The sequence below is a fragment of the Penicillium lagena genome (genome assembly GCF_028827675.1).
Source record: "Penicillium lagena strain IBT 129212 chromosome Unknown utg000006l_segment0_segment0, whole genome shotgun sequence".
NCBI lineage: Eukaryota > Fungi > Ascomycota > Eurotiomycetes > Eurotiales > Aspergillaceae > Penicillium > Penicillium lagena.
In genome coordinates, this window is record NW_026623227.1 from 564,192 (window position 1) to 583,294 (window position 19,103).

At 52.5% G+C, this 19,103-nt stretch overlaps 11 protein-coding genes across 11 annotated transcripts; 5 read left to right on the forward strand and 6 right to left on the reverse strand.

Annotated features, from left to right (window-relative positions):
* Positions 1 to 356: 356 nt before the first annotated feature.
* N7510_008373 (anaphase promoting complex subunit bimA) lies at positions 357 to 4,452 on the forward strand (the record flags this gene model as incomplete). Its single annotated transcript, XM_056980298.1, has 5 exons — positions 357 to 693; positions 741 to 923; positions 974 to 2,793; positions 3,500 to 4,229; positions 4,286 to 4,452. The coding sequence occupies 5 exons, from the start codon at positions 357 to 359 to the stop codon at positions 4,450 to 4,452; spliced, it is 3,237 nt and encodes a 1,078-aa protein (XP_056830507.1).
* Positions 4,453 to 5,191: 739 nt separating this feature from the next.
* On the reverse strand, positions 5,192 to 5,937 carry N7510_008374 (uncharacterized protein; the record flags this gene model as incomplete). The annotated part of the gene is made up of 2 exons (XM_056980299.1): positions 5,192 to 5,408; positions 5,459 to 5,937. Coding segments are annotated over 2 exons (696 nt in total), but the record flags the coding sequence as incomplete, so codon positions are not given.
* Positions 5,938 to 7,189: 1,252 nt separating this feature from the next.
* Positions 7,190 to 8,443, reverse strand: N7510_008375 (4'-phosphopantetheinyl transferase family protein; the record flags this gene model as incomplete). The annotated part of the gene is made up of 1 exon (XM_056980300.1): positions 7,190 to 8,443. The coding sequence occupies one exon, from the start codon at positions 8,441 to 8,443 to the stop codon at positions 7,190 to 7,192; it is 1,254 nt and encodes a 417-aa protein (XP_056830509.1).
* Positions 8,444 to 8,584: 141 nt separating this feature from the next.
* On the forward strand, positions 8,585 to 9,480 carry N7510_008376 (pyridoxal 5'-phosphate synthase subunit PdxT; the record flags this gene model as incomplete). The annotated part of the gene is made up of 2 exons (XM_056980301.1): positions 8,585 to 8,868; positions 8,922 to 9,480. Coding segments are annotated over 2 exons (843 nt in total), but the record flags the coding sequence as incomplete, so codon positions are not given.
* Positions 9,481 to 9,604: 124 nt separating this feature from the next.
* Positions 9,605 to 10,334, reverse strand: N7510_008377 (nuclear cap-binding protein subunit CBC2; the record flags this gene model as incomplete). Its single annotated transcript, XM_056980302.1, has 5 exons — positions 9,605 to 9,734; positions 9,783 to 9,974; positions 10,028 to 10,072; positions 10,122 to 10,210; positions 10,269 to 10,334. 5 exons carry the CDS (start codon positions 10,332 to 10,334, stop codon positions 9,605 to 9,607), a joined length of 522 nt encoding a protein of 173 aa, XP_056830511.1.
* A 208-nt stretch (positions 10,335 to 10,542) lies between these two features.
* Positions 10,543 to 13,331, forward strand: N7510_008378 (uncharacterized protein; the record flags this gene model as incomplete). Its single annotated transcript, XM_056980303.1, has 4 exons — positions 10,543 to 10,833; positions 10,887 to 12,998; positions 13,051 to 13,220; positions 13,274 to 13,331. 4 exons carry the CDS (start codon positions 10,543 to 10,545, stop codon positions 13,329 to 13,331), a joined length of 2,631 nt encoding a protein of 876 aa, XP_056830512.1.
* A 1,687-nt stretch (positions 13,332 to 15,018) lies between these two features.
* N7510_008379 (uncharacterized protein) lies at positions 15,019 to 15,741 on the reverse strand (the record flags this gene model as incomplete). Its single annotated transcript, XM_056980304.1, has 1 exon — positions 15,019 to 15,741. One exon carries the CDS (start codon positions 15,739 to 15,741, stop codon positions 15,019 to 15,021), a length of 723 nt encoding a protein of 240 aa, XP_056830513.1.
* Positions 15,742 to 16,141: 400 nt separating this feature from the next.
* On the forward strand, positions 16,142 to 16,345 carry N7510_008380 (uncharacterized protein; the record flags this gene model as incomplete). The annotated part of the gene is made up of 1 exon (XM_056980305.1): positions 16,142 to 16,345. The coding sequence occupies one exon, from the start codon at positions 16,142 to 16,144 to the stop codon at positions 16,343 to 16,345; it is 204 nt and encodes a 67-aa protein (XP_056830514.1).
* Positions 16,346 to 16,351: 6 nt separating this feature from the next.
* Positions 16,352 to 16,841, reverse strand: pin1 (peptidylprolyl isomerase ESS1; the record flags this gene model as incomplete). Its single annotated transcript, XM_056980306.1, has 2 exons — positions 16,352 to 16,786; positions 16,839 to 16,841. 2 exons carry the CDS (start codon positions 16,839 to 16,841, stop codon positions 16,352 to 16,354), a joined length of 438 nt encoding a protein of 145 aa, XP_056830515.1.
* Positions 16,842 to 17,076: 235 nt separating this feature from the next.
* Positions 17,077 to 17,489, forward strand: N7510_008382 (DNA-directed RNA polymerase II core subunit RPB9; the record flags this gene model as incomplete). Its single annotated transcript, XM_056980307.1, has 2 exons — positions 17,077 to 17,156; positions 17,213 to 17,489. 2 exons carry the CDS (start codon positions 17,077 to 17,079, stop codon positions 17,487 to 17,489), a joined length of 357 nt encoding a protein of 118 aa, XP_056830516.1.
* Positions 17,490 to 17,984: 495 nt separating this feature from the next.
* N7510_008383 (mitochondrial 54S ribosomal protein uL14m) lies at positions 17,985 to 18,579 on the reverse strand (the record flags this gene model as incomplete). The annotated part of the gene is made up of 4 exons (XM_056980308.1): positions 17,985 to 18,055; positions 18,113 to 18,337; positions 18,427 to 18,511; positions 18,565 to 18,579. The coding sequence occupies 4 exons, from the start codon at positions 18,577 to 18,579 to the stop codon at positions 17,985 to 17,987; spliced, it is 396 nt and encodes a 131-aa protein (XP_056830517.1).
* Positions 18,580 to 19,103: the final 524 nt, after the last annotated feature.

A 19,103-nucleotide genomic window follows, 5' to 3' on the forward strand; every position in this document is an offset into this window, starting at 1 on the left:
CCTGTGGGACCCATTATTTCCGGTTCCAGTCTACTTACATTCCTCCGTGACTGTCCACAGCCCGATCAAGATCGGTGGATCCCCTCCCCGTCTGCAGAGTCTTCACACAAATTTTGGGGAGGTATCTCAAAGGTGTCTTGCAGGTGTTGATGGATTGTCTGCTTCCGCTGCCCCGATCTCCCCCATCGCGTCGTTGCTTCCTCCCCGCGTGTCGTAGCGCTTCCCAGAAACACAGGGCCTGGAAGCGCTGTCTGGACTGACCCGCCGTGGACACAACCTCCGGTCAGCTTATTCGAGCTTCCGGATCACTTTGACCCTTCGTCGCCTCGCCTGTCTCCCTCGCTTCCCGCCCCATCATGGCCCTCGCGACAGGGCACGTCGCCGGCCAGTTGCGGCACCTCATCTACTACCACCTCGACAACAACCTGATCCGAAACGCTCTCTTCCTTGCTGGACGTCTTCATGCCTATGAACCGCGATCCTTCGAGGCCCAGTACCTCCTTTCCCTCTGCCATCTTCTCGGTGGCGAAGTCAAGGCCGCCTTGGAGTGCAGCCAGAGCTCTGGCTCACGGGGCCTGCATGCAGGCTGTGCATATGTTTACGCTCAGGCGTGTCTGGATTTGGGCAAATACATCGACGGCATCACGGCACTGGAACGCAGCAAAAGCCTCTGGGGCTCAAAAAACCACTGGAGTAGGTTTTTGACGTCTCTGTTTTGTTGCCCACTGCTAATACACCAGCTCAACTAGATAAACACAGTGAAACACACCGACAACATCTACCGGACGCGGCGGCGGTCTTCTCTTTACTCGGAAAGCTATGGCATGCTCATAAAGACTTGAACAAGGCGGTGGATTGCTATGTGGAAGCTCTGAAACTCAATCCGTTCATGTGGGATGCTTTCCTCGGGCTGTGTGAGACGGGTACGTTGACCTCTTTTTACCGACCCGATTGTCTACTAATCTTGTGCCAGGCGTCAATATCCGTGTTCCTAATATCTACAACCTCAGCCCGGAGCTCCTCGCCATTATATCGTCGTCGTCCCCGGAGGAAAAGGATACCTCATCGGATCATCCCGCACCAGGAGAAGGTCCGTTTTCCGTGCAAACAGCCAGCAACCCCAGTGCCGACCCTTTTATGGTTCCTACATCTCGGGTCGATTCCGAGACCACTTTTGGAAGTTCCGCTCTTTGGGAGAAACTGAATGGCAGCTCCGTTAGTGTTGCAGCTGTTGCGCAACCTGTCATCCATGAGGGAGCTCAGACCCCCCAGAGCAGTGGATCTGAGGAGTTCCGCATTGCGAATGGAGTCACCGACCCAGAGTCTGCATGGGAACCCCCACTGGCTCCGGCTAGGAAGAACCGCACAATCCAAACTCTCAACATGGACCATCCCGTAAATCCTCCACCAAAAATGCGGCCAACGGGCATCCGCCCACGGCCCAAAACTCGAATTGAACCAGACGATCAACCTGCCGAACGTGAACCTCCGCCTGCACCCAGAATGGCAGATCGCAAACGTACAGTCTCTGGCCAGGTGGCTCACCCTCAAGCTCAACAACCAACGGAACCCGGAGCTCCACAACGCCGGAGCGTGCGATTGTTCAATCAAATCAAACCTACCACGAGCAAACTCTCCAACACCACACTAGCCGGAAGAGATGGGCGGGAAATGAAAAAGATCCGGGGTATCAGCTCAAGGAGCCGTCCTGGGACCACTTCGACTGTTGGCCGCGTCGTGAGCGGCAACCGGAAACCCATGGAGGCCACAGATGCCGATGGCAAGGACAATCGCCTAACGTCGGTGCCACCCGTCCCACCTTTGCCCAGAAATTCCGAGAAATCCAAGGATATTGAGGCCTTGAATTGGCTCCTGGGGCTTTTCAACAAACTTGCCTCTGGCTATTTCGCTTTGAGCAGGTACAAATGCCCAGATGCGATCCAGCACTTTGGTTCGCTCTCCCAGGGTCAACGTGAAACGCCTTGGGTTTTGTCTCAGCTTGGTCGAGCGTACTTTGAGCAGGCCATGTATGCCGAGGCTGCCAAGTATTTCTCTCGAGTCCAGATCGTGGCGCCCTCCCGGCACGAGGACATGGAAATCTATTCGACTGTGCTGTGGCATCTGAAAAGTGATGTTGAGCTGGCTTACTTGGCGCATCAGTTGCTGGAGTCGGACCGGCTGTCACCACAAGCGTGGTGCGCCATCGGCAACTCATTCTCCCACCAGCGGGATCACGACCAGGCTCTGAAATGTTTCAAGCGAGCCACGATGCTAGACCCGGAGTTCGCCTACGCGTTCACTCTCCAGGGACACGAGTATGTTGCCAATGAAGAATACGACAAGGCTCTTGATGCCTACCGGCACGGAATCAACGTAGATAGCCGGCACTACAACGCATGGTACGGACTTGGCACGGTGTACGACAAGATGGGCAAACTTGACTTTGCCGAGCAACATTTCCGCAACGCTGCCAGCATCAACCCGACAAACGCAGTGCTCATCTGCTGCATCGGGTTGGTTCTCGAGAAGATGAGTAACTCGCAAGGCGCCCTGATCCACTACAGTCGGGCGTGCTCACTCGCACCGCAGTCGGTGTTGGCTCGATTCCGCAAAGCCCGCGTACTCATGAAGCTGCAAGAGTACAAGTATGCTCTGCAGGAGCTGACGATCCTCAAGGACATCGCGCCCGATGAGGCGAACGTGCATTACCTGCTCGGCAAACTGTACAAAATGCTCAAGGACAAGGCCAATGCAATCAAGCACTTCACGACCGCCATGAATTTGGATCCGAAGGTATTTTCCTTTTTCTTCTGTGGTTTCCTTCTCGCTAACCCCCCTTCTCCATAGGCTCAACAGTATATTAAAGACGCAATGGAATCCTTGGATGATGAAGAGATGGAAGATGACGACATGGCTTAGACCCCGTGTCTGTCCTTTTTGTTCTTTCTGTTTTTGGTCCCCCGGCTCACCATACCCTGGCGTTTCGATTGCACATCAGCATTGCGGGGAGTTGTTTTTGTTGCTTGTTTATTTCTGCGTTTTGCTTAGAAAATCCGGTCTGCATCGGCACGGAGGGTGTTGAGCTTTGTACATTAGCGTGGGCGCGCTTACACATGATGATGATGGACTGCCTTGGGCATATAGCATAATCGGTCATCCTTACTATCTGTGTTTCCCTCTGTACGGTTCCCTTTTTGATGCCGTCACCTGCCAGGGTCAGCTGATGGCGGTGGGTCGGGGCAGAAAAAAGCCACCGGCTTTCTTCCCCGAACATCTCCCACTGTTTGCCTCGACGTCCATATCCCCTCTACTCCTGGTCATAGCCGTGTCTTCTTGAGTGGTTTACACTCTGTGCTTTCGCTTATCTACTTTTTCTCTTCTGCGTTGCTCCCTAGACTCGGCAACAACTGTCTCCCTCTCCGGTGATTTTCGAGTATGAACCCCACACCCTACCGGGATATGTTTCCCAGACTGACCACCGACCTTCCGTACAGTACAGTCGCAAAGTCCCACCACCATGTCAATTTGCTCGTATATCCTACGAGGCATCGGCTCATTCATTGTCGTGACCCTCTCTCTCTTCGCACTGGGCCAAAAAGTGCCCAAAGCCGCCTTCCTCGCCCGCTGTTTAGCCGCCTACGGCTCCCTCCTCCTATGCGCCGCCTACGGCGTACTCGCGTCAATCGTCCTCCGTCTGTTCGGCTACGGCCGTGTCTCACAATGGGCCACAGCGCGCAGCTTCAAGTTCGTCATGCGGTACACGACCGGTGTGAAGTTCGAGATCGTCGAGGGCCAGGAACACCTCTCTACGCGCCCCGCCGTCTTTCTCGGAAACCACCAGTCGGAGCTGGATGTGCTGATGCTCGGATACATCTTCCCACCGTACTGCAGCGTCACGGCCAAGAAATCGCTGAAGAATATCCCCTTCCTAGGCTGGTTCATGACTCTCTCGCGCACGGTGTTTATTGATCGCGCAAACCGTGAAACGGCAATGAAGGCTTTTGATGGCGCCGTCGAGGAGATGAACACGCATCGCCAGAGCGTGTTTATTTTCCCCGAGGGGACGAGGAGCTATTCCGACGAGCCGACGCTGCTGCCCTTTAAGAAGGGCGCCTTCCACCTGGCTGTCAAAGCGGGCGTGCCCATCGTGCCGATTGTGACGGAGAACTACGCGCATGTGCTATCACCCCGTATGGGACGGTTCGAGGCGGGGACGATCAAGATCAAAGGTGTGTTGTGTTCCGGTATGCCTGCCAGGGTTTATCGCTAATCAGATTTATATTAGTTCTGCCTCCTATCCAGACCAAGGATCTCACCGCGGCCGATGTCGATAGCTTGACCCTGTCGACGCGCGAGTCCATGCTTAGCACCCTGGTGGAGATGGCCCACGCCAACAAGGAGAAGATCAATGCTGCTCGCGGCGCGGCCGTCTCTACCGCTGTCGAAATCTAATCCGCGAGGGCAGCACTATCGCGATCCACACCGCATAAGAAAAAGAGAGGAACTACTATTGTCCTGTCTTCTATGGAACAGCAGTATCCATCTACATGCTGGACCATATATCTGCAAAGCGCTATCTCGTACAGCAGCTGCAGAACTGAGGTCGCATTCCACTCTTCAATCGGGAAACACACGCTTTCTCCCCTCCTTTCCACCTCGGTATATATATTCCCTCTATCCCTTCCTGCCACTGGTACGATCCAGTATTATTCCATATCCCTTACCTACCTTACTCTACTGGAGAAGGCATACACTACCCCCACTCTTGTCTTCCCGACTTTCTTCGGGATTCCCAGTACTCAATGCTTTAATTCGCCGCTCCGAATTGTATATATTTTAGCATAAATAGGAGGCTGCAGACCGAGCCTTAAAGTTCAGTCTGCGAGATTACAGAGTTGAGAGTGGTGAATCGATAGAGAACGATTTAAATCCCCAAGAGTACGTCAACAAGGCAGTAAGCTCGCGACTGATCAATTTCCCTTGGTATTGGTATACTTCAAAAACATTCATGGACGCTACGCTAAAACATCTGACCCATTATATCAAACGCCGAGCCTTTCATTCATAAGATGCCGTCAGCGAAGGAAGGGAATAACGGTCGTCGAACATAACTTGGGAATGCAGTATCCTAAAACTGGGCCAACGAGCCCAATTTTATCGTACTGCTACCCTCGCATATGGTGAGTGAACGCTACGGGCCAGCCAACGGATCAGTTGGGCCTGCCGAGTCTGGGCCCGCAGAGCCAGTCGGCAGGTTTTGCATTAATTGGCTTCCTTCAAACGCATTAGACGATGATTGGGACCTTTTATTTTGACGACTGGCGGACGACTTTTCTCGATTATGAGCGGCGAAAGCTGTGAGAGCTGGAAGACAGGCGCAGATGAGCCCAATGCCCAATTCTGCGTTTCTGTGAAGAGCTTAGCTTTACCTCCAACAGGAAGAAATTGCCTAGCTTACCCTGTCAGTATGGATCTCGTAAAAGCTACCGTATTATGGCGGTTATCCCTCTCATGAATTCCAATCACAAGCCGCAAGAGACTGAACCCAACGGCCACGCCTCCAAGCCCTAGAATGCATACCACTCTGACCTTTTTTCGGATTGGCATTTGCAGTGACCAGGTCAAAGCCACTGGAAATGCGAGAATTGCAACGTCTGCCACAAAGTCGACGGTCGAATCTGCGATGATAATGCTAGACTGTCTCCGACAAGTCGCATGGACTCTTTCGGATAAATCCCAATAGGCTGAGACTGGAACGCAGGTGAAGATCTTGACAAACATAATGATAAAATAGTAGCAGACAACCACGCCAAGAAGACAGTACATGGAAATTACTCCAACGTGGTGGGGATGGAAGACCCTTATCAAGATATAGATCAGACTGGATTTAACAAAGAGCGCCGTCGGTGAATATAGCGCTGTAGCAACGTAGGCGATCTGTAGATCCCGTTAGTGATCCAGATATCTTATAAATTCAAGGGTTAAAGATTGATTTTTCTTGCCTTGAGGCATTGTTCAAAATCATGGAGACTTAGTTCAGCGGGTGGCTTGGTTCCCCCCGCGAACCCATCTGCAAATTATAGAAGGTTAACCCGATTCTAAAATTTGAGAAACCCAAATTTAGGTCAAACGTACATATTAAAGCATTGGCGCAATACCCCATGAATAAGGCCTGATCATGTGGGACCGTTAGTCGATCATATCTGGTCTGGAGGAAGTTGCGCCATACCCATCCGAGAAAACAAGCAACTATCAAAATTAGTCAATATGTAAATTGCTTTTTTCAGTAGCTTTCTTACCGTCATCGTAACCCAGCACCCGTATTACTCTCCATCGAATGAAAATTCGGAGAAACACTAATGGCGTCACAATAATGAAACAAAGGATCTGGGTGGCATAGTTGACCAAGAACAGAGGATTACCACTGCTAATGGTAACTGACATAGGCAGTAGTGCGCTAGAGAATGTTGCAAAATTGAAAGATCCTGGAGTTTCTGATCTGAATCGATTTGAGGTTTCGCGACTTGTAGTCAGTTATTGTCTCAACGTAGAGCTTAGTCATTGCCACTGTGACGTCGACAGTGCTGAAAGTGTACCACGTACCACGGGTTGCCGTGCTATATTTGATATTTAAAAGGACTAATTATACTTTAGATATGTTGACGTTTAATGAAGGCTTTCTAAATATTTGCGACCCCGGGGAACATAGCCCCATCTCTGTATTCTTGAGCGGTAATAAATTGAAAGCAATTGTAGAAGCTCAAAGAGAACACTGCGGGTTTTTGGGGGCGTTGTTTCGGCGGCGAGTCTGGTCAGTTTTTTGGGGTAAACATAAGAAAATCGGGGTTTTCACTAGGAAGGTCCAATGAGGTGAAGTCACTCATGATAGGGGAAAACATCATCTTGGCCTGGACTCCTAGGAAAACTAATAGGTAGCAGAGCGGTTGGGATCGGAACAGCCGAAGGTCTAGGGCACGATGAGAACTGGAGGGGCTGGTCAGGGGTAAGCAACGTGGTGAGCTCTTAGTCTGCTCAGTGAGCAACTCAGGGCCAGCTCCGAGCGCTCAGGGAGCGGCTCACCCGTCATCTCAGAGCCGATCGCTACCGAAGGGGGTATTCTTACCGTCACCAAGATTACATCAATAAGTAAATAAATAAAATCTAGATAAATCCAAGCGCACAGTACAGGCTATAAAGCAACTGAACCAGAATGGCCACAGCGCCCCTCTGCACAGGACCGTATATCACGCTCAATATCCACCTCCTGTACAGGCAGCCATGAATCCTCGAGCACCCGTCCCTTATGCCATGGGTCAGCATCACCAATCTTCCTCGTCGCAGATACCTCAATCGGATCTATTCTCACGCCCTCCTCCTTTGGTAGAAGGGGGTGCTCATTTTCGGTTCCGTTTCCGGTTTCTGCGGATGCAGGTATAGGTCCGACGTGGGCGCCGCGACCTATTGTTGCGACGATATAATCTTCTTCAAAGGCGAGTAGGTGGATGCGGACATTTGTGACTGGTTTGCCGTGCAAGGAAATTCTCGTGCTTTTGTAGGGCTGGCTCCAACGGTAATCCGATGACTTTGTAGTTGAAGATATATGATGTCCAGAGTGTGACACCGGGACTGGATCTGGGGGAATAACGTCACTGAACTCCAACTCGCGCAAATGAGGAAATAAAAGCGCATCGCCGGTCATTTTGACGAAAGCCTCTTTCAAAGCCCAGAAGGAGTAGAAGAGCCGAAGGCCGTATTGAGCGAGACTCTGCTCCGACGACGAATCAAAAGTCAGGCCGCGGTTGAGAGAGTTCGCTTTTGAGAGTGTCAGGCGCGGGTTTTTCATCGCTTGCACTTCGGTGGCTGCGAAAACCTCTGCAAAGATGTCTACGAACTCGGACAGGTCGCGCAGGTTTTGGGGGGTGTTGTTACGGCGGCGGGGTTCGTTGGTGCATGTTACGTCGATTCCAATCTGGGGTTTGGGTTGAGGGTGAGGGGGAGGTTGATGAGAGGAGGCCGGTGATAGATGCAGATGCGAACTGTCATCATCATTGTTGTAAACGATAGTCCCCGCTAGCATAGTCAACGAAGCCTGATGGCTGACATTAAACTCGACCTCCTTGACAAGCGGACCGAGAAGGTTCGCATGGAAACAAGGACGATTCTCAGGCAGAGGTGTTCTATGGATGACGACTTTGTTCCAGGGAAGGTGGGTTGCTCGGTGAATGAGATAGTACTTGAGGAGCTGGGAGGCCAGCGACATGTGCTTGTCGGGCCATTGCATGTACTTTGTCACGGAGTCTTGGTCGTCCCGGCGGAGGGTTTCGAGGAGTGGAAGGGTTTGGTGGGGGAGGGAGCGTGTGTCGATGTACCACCGAACTAGGGTGGGATACCCCAGTAGAGAGGGATGAGGCTCTTCCTGGCTATCTCTCTCTCCGGTGTCCATGTTGGCATTCTCATACTGGAACACAACAAGTCATCCAGTCCGTCAACCGGGGAGGTCTTATCGCACTGCTTATCTACACGTGCCTGGGTCTGCCGGGCGGTGAGCTTCTCCTCGGGAAGTTACGCATCACATGACCTATAGATAAAAAAGAGTCATCGCGCACTGAAGACATCGTTCTTGCTAGGCAATGCAATGAGCATCACAGTCGGAGTCCTCGCCTTGCAGGGCGCATTCTACGAGCATATACAGCTGCTGAAAAGGGCAGCCGAGCAAATCCCCTCGTCCACATGGGAGTTCATTGAAGTGCGCACGCCACCCGAGCTGCAACGATGCGAGGCCCTGGTGCTCCCCGGAGGTGAGAGCACCACCATGTCTCTGGTGGCGGCGCGGTCGAATCTCTTGGAGCCATTGAGAGACTTTGTCAAGTGAGTCGCTTTCCCTGTTTTGCTTCGGGGTAGTGTCTAATAAGGGCTTGCAGGGTGCATCGCAAACCCACCTGGGGCACCTGTGCCGGGCTGATCCTCCTGGCCGAGTCGGCCAACCGCACCAAGAAAGGTGGCCAAGAGTTGATCGGAGGGCTGGATGTTCGAGTGGACCGCAATCACTTCGGCCGACAGACTGAAAGCTTCCAGGCCCCGCTGGACCTACCCTTCCTGGGCGCGGATGCTGCGCCCTTCGCCGCTGTGTTTATTCGTGCCCCCGTGGTGGAGAGAATTCTGCCCAGCCATGAAGGCATTCAGGTTGAAGAGGAGAAGCGAGAAGAGACTGTCGTGGCTCCGTCCAGACAGGCCAAGGACTCGGTCGCTCAAGCAGCAACGGCCGACCGCGTCGAGGTGCTCGCCACCTTGTCTGGACAGGCAGCCCGCATCGCCACTCAGGGGCGAGACGTCAACCCCGACACAGAAATCGGCGATGTCGTGGCAGTACGCCAGGGCAATGTGTTGGGCACCAGCTTCCACCCTGAGTTGACCGGGGACGCCCGAATCCATGCGTGGTGGCTGCGCCAGGTGCAAGCAGCCGTGCAACAGAGACAATAGAACTCCATAGATCATTGTAAATAGGGGATTTTTTGGTAAATAGAGATGAATAGCCTGTTTGATTTTCACAATTATAGGTTCATAACAAAACGCCATGTCTGCGCCGAGTCCCAAACCAGCCAACCTACCTCCCCATGCCGTACTCCTCTTCCTCGCGCCGGCGCTGCTCATCGTAGGCTCGGCCGTATCCACCACGGCCGGGGTCGTATTCCTCGCGGTACTCGTCGCGAACCTGGCCGCCCGACTTGCCGCGACTGCCATCGAGTCAGACCAGGAGACGTGTAACTTGGGGGGAAACTCACCCGTATTGCCGCCCTTCCTCAAAGCCAGGATCCAAATCTGCGCGGATGATCCGCTCATCCAGCTTAGTCCCGCCCACGTACTTCAGACAATCCAGTGCATCCTGGTGGGTGTAGTACTCGACGAAGCAGAACCCGCACGGCGTCTTGTTGAACCGATCGAGCCCCATCACCAACCGCTTGATCTCGCCGCATCTATCGAACTGATTAGAACAGCGCCGGTTGGTTGGAAATGGCACAATCCTTACTTGGCAAAGAGCTCGTGGATCTGTTCCTCGGTGGTGTAGAATGACCTAGATCCGTTAGTCTCTGCCTTTTTTCGGGCGCAATCATCAGACATACAGGTTGCCAACGTAGAGCGTAGTCGCATCCTTCAGCTTGTCCACTGGGTCGTGCTGGCGCTGTTCCTCTTCGTGTCGGCGTCTCTTATTCTGTCGCGGCAATCACATTAGCGCAAGTCAACCAATCGACGTTAGCACCTTGACTCACCTTTCCAATATAGTAGGCACTCGGCCGATCCAGCCGGTCGACTGTATTGACTGCCAGCAAGCTCATGGTGGAAGTTGTGGTGGTTGACGAAGGCAGGCGGCAGAAAGGAAGGGAGCTTTCTTTTCAGTGTTAGCGCGCCAATCCACTTCGTTACTTTCTTCCGCCTGGCTTCTTTCTACCCAACAACAACAACAACTACGACTACAGCAATGTTCTGAGTCCGACTCGGGACAATATTACATTCCTCTCATCGGTGTTTCCTTGCTCCTGCTTCATGCCCAAGGTCACGAGTTACGCGCCCGCCTGGCTGTGCTGGCCATCGCCTGGCGCAAGCCTGTTCACCAGCAGCTCGGTCAAGAGCCCGGCTCAGGCTCTGCAGGTGGTCAAGCCCGCGGTGGCAGATGGCCCGACCCGAACGATCGCGAAACGAGGCAATGAAGTGTTTGTCGTGGTTGACAATGAGATTCGCTGGTCGAACCTGGCGCGGTTGAAGGATCAATGGCAGCACCAGACGCGACAGAAGAAGAGCGCAGCAGAGAAGAATGCCGAGGCCCCGCCCTACAGGGTGAGCATTTTGACTACCTATAATGCGACTCACTGGCTGACAACAAGGTACAGGTTCTAGCAGTGCCTGTCTACGGCCACATCAAGCAGCTGATTCCTTCTCCGAACGGGGCCTTTCTCGCAGTGGTCACCGAGCACACCGTCCATATCTCCGTCCTTCCCGACTCCTCGCATCTCTCCTCAACAGACACTACGTCGATCCGGCTGAAGACGTACCAACTGGGTCCTACCACCCATGTCATCCCCGAAGCCCCCGTAGTATCGGCAATCTGGCACCCCCTCGGGCTACACAGCAACGTTGGAGGATGCATCATCACGGTGACGGCAGATGCTGCCGTGCGTGTGTGGGAGCTGGACCGCAACAACCACTGGTCTTTCGATCAACCTACCCTGGCAGTTGACTTGCGCAAACTCGTCGATGGAACCTCGTCTGATCAGGACTTTGCGCCTTCTGGATTTGGCAAGAACAAAGGGTTCTCTGCTGACATTATTGATATGGAGGCTGCGTCCGCTTGTTTTGCGGGCAATGGGAGCGACAAGGAGGATGCTTGGGCTCCTATGACTCTCTGGGTGGCCATGCGGCCGGGCGATCTCTACGCGCTGTGCCCTCTGCTGCCGTCCAAATGGCAAGCTCCGTCCGCCACCATTCCATCTCTCTCGGCTGCCATTGTGCCGAAACTGGCTGCCCTCGAGGAGGGCCCTGAGGATATGGAGGAGCAATTGGCTGCATGTCGGCAACAGTATGAATGGCTACAGGAGATCGATGGTCAAGAATCTTTGGATCCGCTTTCTGCTGGGTCGGGGGCTATCCAGGGGGCGGATGTCTTCAGTCGTCCGATGAATCCAAGTGCCATTCCGCGGTTGCAAGGACCTTTCCGTTTCGATACAGGGGACGAGGTTGACGATCTCGATCTCTGTGATATCCTTGTCATTGCTGCCAGGCTGAATGTCGATGACCTTATGATGGGCGAGGAAGAGGAGTTGGCGGTCGAAGCAAATGATCAAGACAAGCTCTCAGCGACGACTATTTGTCTTTCCAGTGGGAGTGGACGTATCCATATCTGTCTGGAACTCGACGGTGTTGAAGGCCAGTGGCTTCCCAAGGCCAAAAAGAACGCGTTCCGAGCGCCTCTGTCCGAACCTTCCGACCTGGTCTTAGTGGAATCGTTGGATACGGTTAAAGGGAATTCCAACACCTGGCCCACTTTCACCCGCGACGCTCACTCTCGCTACTCTTTCTTCGTCACGACTGCGACCAATGTGGTGTCTTTCTCTCTGTCCTCTTGGGTGCAGAGGCTTGAAACCGAGTTGCAGGCAGAGGACCCAGCGGGCTCAGCTTTCCGGCTGCAGGTTCTTTGTGATGGGACTGTGGCCCAAAGGCAACAGATCTTGCGCGTCTTGGAAACCGACATCGTCTCCCCGCAAGACCATCTTGCCGCATCCCTAGTCTTCTACGATTTCGATCTCGGCTACCTATTGATCACCCACCATCCATCACAGCCGTATGCTGCTGCCATGGATGCCCCAGAGGATTCTTTGGCGGTGGAAAATCGCCTCTACGACCACAAGCCGCCGCTACCACACTCACCAGCTCTAGCTCCGCAGCGACCACCGTACCAGGTACCTGCCGTTCTGTACGCACAATCTCCGCTGGAAGCCTTCATCGAAAAAAACGTCCCGCACCGCCAGCGCCATACTCTCAAAGAACAAGTCCGTCTCTCTCCGGCGACACTGGACCTTGTCGCGGCCGCGCATCGGTTACTGTCAGCCCACACCAACGCCCTGGAACGAGCTGCGTCAGATCTGTTCCGTCGTTGCGAGCGACTACAGGGAGAAATGCACGATCAACTGAAGCAGTTGTCAGATGTTGCCGAGCGTATCAAGGGTGTCACGAGTGAGGTCGGGGAAGACGGGCGACACAAAGAAGGAACCCGGAACGGAGAAGCTCTCGATAGACGTTTGCAGGCAGCGAAGGACAAGCAGAGCTACCTGATCCAGCGCTACGATAATCTGCGGAAGAAGGTTCTGAATTCCGGTGGCCGCCCTCTTAGCGAGAAGGAGAAGTCGTGGATTGCAGAAGTGGAAACTTTGTCTCAATCTCTCACCGACGAAGCGCCAGAAGACGAGGAAAACCAAGAGCAACACCTGGCACATCGCCTGGAAACCGTATGTCCCTTTCCTCCTTTCGATTTCAGGACCAGACTAATTTCGTGCACAGGTTAAACAACTCGCCGTCGACCTTGTGGCTACAACAAAGGCCGTCTTAGCTAAGGCACCCTCTCCTGCTGAGCCCGGCAGCCCGTCTTCCCCCGGCAGCGCGCAACCCAAGGTCCCGCAGCGACTTCAACGGGCCAGAGTTGCGGATGCGATGAGAATGGTTGAGCGAGAGTGAGTTGTAGTCGTGTCTCCTAGATTATTCAGTTGTCTTACTATATTCCTAGGTCTGCTGTTATTGACGCCATCACGTTGCGCTTGGAACGACTGAACACGAGTTTTTAAGGCGCATCGGAATAGAAACGGTCGACTGTGCTCGAAACGCGGCGTCGAAGGACAGAAGGCTGGATCTGAATCCGGACACCGTCACCCTTAGAAGAGAACGCGCCGCTATCCCGAGCTTATCCATCTCATCAAGGACGAATCAGCCACGAGAAAATAACCCATTTGGACCTTCCCATTATTGGAGTATGATTCTATTGATTTTGTGCGGTGTGTACAATTATGTGGATTTGCGATAGTTAGCTACAGGAGAACAAGACATACCAACCAGGGTTCCCTTCAATCATTAGTTATTTATTGCATGCCACCAAATCAACCAGAAGTTGTCACCACCCTCTCTTCGACCTCACTCTGAGACTCTTCTTCCGCCGCAATCTTGGATTTTGACCCCGACTCTTCGGGACCAAGATACTCACCAGTCATGTCTTTTTTTAACAGATGTATTAGTATTTCCTCAAACAAAGTACTGTGTAAAGGCCAAAGAAAAAGGGCCTTGGTCCACTCACCCTCAAGCAAATACCAATCCGTTCTCTGCCTCCTCGCGCGATAATCCCGCTTCACGGTGCGCATATCCACGGCATCACACACCCGCGATAGATCGCAGTTATACTGGCTTGAAAGCAAGAACGCAGGCACGGGGTGTAAGTCCACACCTGAAGCTGTTGGGTCTGACTTGAGGTTGAAGATGAGGGGTGGTGTGGAGGGTCTTGATGGGATGAGTAGTTCGTGCGAAGAAGGGGAAGGTGATGATGATGATGATGATGATAATGGGTGCTCTGGGTGCATTCTCTTATCCCCTCGTCTCCAACACTCCTTGCATGTGTGCAGTGTATCTTGGAGTTGGATTATTCGACGACCCCAGCAATATACATCTCTGGAGCAGATGAAACATTCTGTGTCCCAAAGGCAGCCGCATAAGGTGTATTTGCGGGTCCAGAAGATGCACATTTTGAGAATGGCTAGCATTTTAGGCATATGATATAGAAATGAAAAATTGGGGGATATGGGTCAATCATTGGAGGCTTTTTGGGATCATAGGGTGATTATATTTGGGAATAAGATCTTTGTTCATTAAGTCAGTCAGTCTCAGTTCCAATCTTAATTATCTATCCATCCCTAATTTCAGTGAGGTGGACCAAATAACCTCAGGAACAAGACGGTAGAGAAATATTCTAGAGTGTCCTGGTCTGTTTCTTGCTTTGTTGTACTCAATCAAGACAATGTCAATCCATCTTTGTCCTCCTTTTTGATGAACTAGGGTTATAGATACATGTGAACTTATTCATCCTCAAGATCTGACAATGCTGTTGAAGATAGACTCATTCTAGAAAGGTTCTACGGTGGTTCTAGTCAGACAAACAAAGTAATAAAGTCCATAGATTTGATGCAAGAACTCTAACTGCAGGATGTGTAGGATTCAACCCCTATCCTTAGACCAGTGTTGGCTTGTGTGTTCATAGTAGCCAAGTCTAAAGGGTGATGCTGTAGATACTTGAGCGAAGAGCACTTTGAAGGATTATGTCAATTGCATATCGGCAAGTATCGTAGCATCTCAGTAATGCCCATGAACTCCTATCCCTCCATGTACTCCACCCTCAACGCCCTGAATTCGGTCAAGTGTTTGAAATAATCACGTTCACCACTTAGAAGAAACTGTGATGTGCAAGGATGCCGCAGAGCACACGCGTCGTCACAGCGGACTAACGGAATTCGGGCTACTAACATAGAACGAACTGGCCAACTCATCCGCATCCTCCACTCGATCCACAATCAGCAGAGAGACCTCATCAATCATCTCCTCCCAGGTTGGAATAACCAGTCCCTCAATACAACCTTCCCACTTGCACATCTCCACTGCAAAAGTTGACTCCCACCAACGGCGCCACTCCATGTAATAGGAATCATGGCTCATCAGGCGGGCAGCCAGATACTCGATCTGGGTCTTCTTCTCACAGTAGAGGCGATAGGGGCCGCGAATAAACTCCTGCACAGCATTGACGTACTTGGTCGTGAACCCAGAGTAGCTCAGCGCGTCGACGCAGAACTTGATGGAGTCGCGCGGGATCTTGGGTGAGGGCGCGAGGGTGCAGTTAGCCGGGTTCCAGTCTTCTTTCCATTCAAGGAGGCGTTTCATCGAGTTGGCGTGCACGTGGTAGATGAGGCCCATTGTCTCCGGGCACATGGCGGAGTAGCGCTGCTCACGCAGGGTCATTAAGGAGTGCATGCCGGCGAGGGCGCCGATGGCGGCTTTGTGCAGTTTGTCGTGGGAATCTTGCAGCTCGGGGGGAACTTGGAGCCAGGTTGGCAGTTTGAAGGCACCTGCTTCGTAAATGTAGTTGAAGATGGACGAGTCTGAGTGATGGATTCGGGTCAGGGAGCGCTTGCGACGGAGGGCTTCGAGGGAGCCGCCCATGGTGAGGGAGATGATGTGAGAGGGCTGGGGAGGAGAGAAAGGTGGGAGAGGATGGAGGCTTGGAGGTAGAGAGTGTGTATGGGTTGGAGGAGCAGAAGAGATGTGGTGGGCTTGCATTATATCACCAGCAACCGGATATTCACTGCAGCTCTCAATAGATACCGTCAGTATCAGACATGGTCGGCCACTCACCAACATGGTTCTTTGTTGTCGACAGCCGATCCCCTTATGCCCTGAAGGGAGTCTATACCAACATCCACTCTTGTTTCACGCCGAGACAACATATTGATAGATAGAATATTTGTCATTTTTTTATCCACACTAGTCCAAGATAGAAACCAACAGCATAACCAAGTTAGAAAAGGATTAAGTGCACCATCCACGATCCCTCTAGCCGGAAATGGGCCCAGAGTTACTGGACGCTGTATCCCATTCATTAGCGACTAACATAACACGAGGGAAAGGTCCAGGCATACCGTTCAATAAGGTGGACTCCCGACGCAGTCTCCACGATCCCGCTAACCTGGCCCGGCTGCAGCGCAAAAGCGGCATTTTCAAACTCCTTCTGCATCTCGCCACGGCCAAAAAAGCCGCTTCCAAGTAGTTAGCATTAAGATCGACACGCCAGAAAACAAAAAACGTACAGATCACCCTTCTTCCGCGCACTACTACAATCCGACTCCGACACGGCAAGGTCCCCCAAGCTAGTCTCACCAGACTGAATGCGCTGCTCGTGGCCCTTGAGAATCTCAATAGCCTCTTCCTTCGACCGGGTAATCTCCGCCTCGCGCCAGCTGCTGGGGCGTCTGCTGTCGCGGTGCTTGATGAGCAGGTGGCTGCAGCGGATCTTGCCCTCGCCTTGTCCCGAAGCATCCGGGCGCGCGGCGGGTGTGTGGTGCTGCGCCATATATACCTTCAGCTTCTCAGTATCGGTGTCGGCGGGAGGTTCCCAGCGGGACTCCTTGGTGGCCGGGTTGAAGTAGTAAGGGAGGTTCTTGGAGTTCGAGTGTCGAACTTCCCATCCTGTTGGAAGACCCGAGTCGGCCTGCAGTCTTTGTTAGTGATTGTAGAAGGGTCAGCAATCAAATGAACCCTACCATGATGACTGTATAGAGAAGCAAGGTCGAATCACTGCTATGTGAAGCACAACTTGAATGTATGGAGTTCAGCTCTGCCACTGCGGGGATGATGCGCCCGACAAACACTGCAAACAGCACAAACAAACCAAACACTCGAAGTCTTCTGCCTTCTTCCACGCCGCTTGCTCGACTCAACTTCGTCCACGTCCTGATTCACCCTGGATATCCAGACTATTCGAGCTCCCCAAAATACAATATGTCTGCCAGCCCCTCCCCCTCCGCCGGTGGCGACGCCAAACCGTCCGACCAAATCCACTTCCGATTCTGTCGCGAATGGTAGCTACGCCTCTCCCCTTCTACCCTGGTCTTCATCTGCTAATCTGTGAAAACAGCTCCAACTTGCTCTACCCGAAAGAAGACCGCGCCACCAACCAGCTGATGTTCACCTGTCGCACCTGCCACGTCGGCGAGCCCGCCAGCTCCTATTGCGTCTACCAAAACAATCTGACCAGCCAAGTCGGCGACACGGCTGGCGTAACCCAGGATGTGGGATCTGATCCGACGGTTTGTCTCCCGGGATTTTGTACCCTATGCGGTGAACAGATTACTTGTTTTATCTGCGACGTGGTTGGGGAGGAAGAACAAAGCAGCGACGGCCTGGAATTCTAGAGGGAGATGAGATGTCCCGGAAAGCGCTGGATGATTTGCGTGCTTTTCGTTCATTGCGTTCTGTTCTCTCTGGAAAGATTCACTCTTGGCTAACGCGTGACTTTTTACTCGACGGCAGCTCCCCCGAGCCAACAAGCTCTGCCCGAGCTGCGGTGAAAACGAAGCGGTCTTTTTCCAGTCGCAGCAGCGATCTGCGGAAACCGGAATGGTGAGTGATCATTGTATCTGACCCGCAAGGACGAATTTGCGCTGACTCTTGATTTGTCAAGAAACTCTACTATGTCTGCTGCGCATGCGGTAACGTCTTCGTCTGATGCTTTATCTCTCACGACTTCCCTCGATACCCTTTGATTTTTTTTTCCGACTGTTTCACAAAGCATGTACTCGGAGTTTAGCGGCTGGATTTTCTTCAAATAAGATTTGATAGAAATGGCGAAATGGAAATGCTATTGATACATAATTCAAACAACAAAAAAACTCCCGCTTCTGTAGATATTACACATGCATCGGCGCCAACGACAAGATCTTCGACCACTGCTTGCCGCGCAGTTCCTGACCCACGATTCCTAGAGAAAAAATCAGACCTTTTTCACACCGTGACACGACCAAAGGTAGTTACTAACCGTTCATGCGCGTCCCAATGGGATCGCCTGCCTTATTCACCAGCACACAAGCATTATCCCCAAACTTAACCACACTCCCGTCAGGCCGTTGGGATTCCTTGCGCACGCGCACGACGACTGCATGCCGAATATCGCCTCGCCGGACCTTATTCGCCAGCGCGGTGGTCGTGCTCGATTCGGATCCCGCGGCTCGTTGTTTTTGAACAACGACGACTATCCGATCACCTGGACAACACACCCTGTATCAGCACTCTCTGTCTTTGAGACGGTATTGGAGATCATCTCATGTCCCTCCGGGAGGGGGTGGGACTCACCGATTGTCGCTGGCCGCTTCTTCTTCAGGACATTCACGCATTCGACCACCGAGGCGCCGGAGTTGTCGATGCAATTTAGTAATGTCTGCGCGCAGTGTGTCAGCGGGTTCAGGGGTAGGAGATTGTCGGTTGGCTCACCTTTAGTTGAATCATTGTGTGTGCTCAATCCTCCGGGGAAAGTTGAGGGTTCCGTCGAGCATCACCGTAATTTGCGCTCGGAGGGTGGGTTGTTCCGGGCCGGTGCCAAGACGGAGTAGAAGAGATGGTGAAGAGTACCTACGTAAGGATCAAGGAGTGATTGTGGATAGTTCAGTCAATAATAACAAGAATGATAAGGATGATCTGGCTTATAGATCAATTCTGTGGGAGTTGCAAGAGGTTTGTCAGGGGGATGGGCGGAGTCCATCTCGATATATATCTTCGAAGATGATTTTACCACCACCTTCCCTACTCACTCAACGCATCACCCACCTATTGTCTTTTTCTCTCTCCAAACTAAAACCAATGCTGGTCTCGTAAAGAGAGCACGTCGTTGTTCTCTACTCGCTAGTGTGCTCACACATCTAACATGTACCCGTCGGTAGCTGTAGGCGAAAAACGCGCCTATGCAAGACAAGCATCGAGGCCCATTGAGGAGACTGGGTTCTGGAATTCAGCCATAAAAGCAAGCTGTGTTG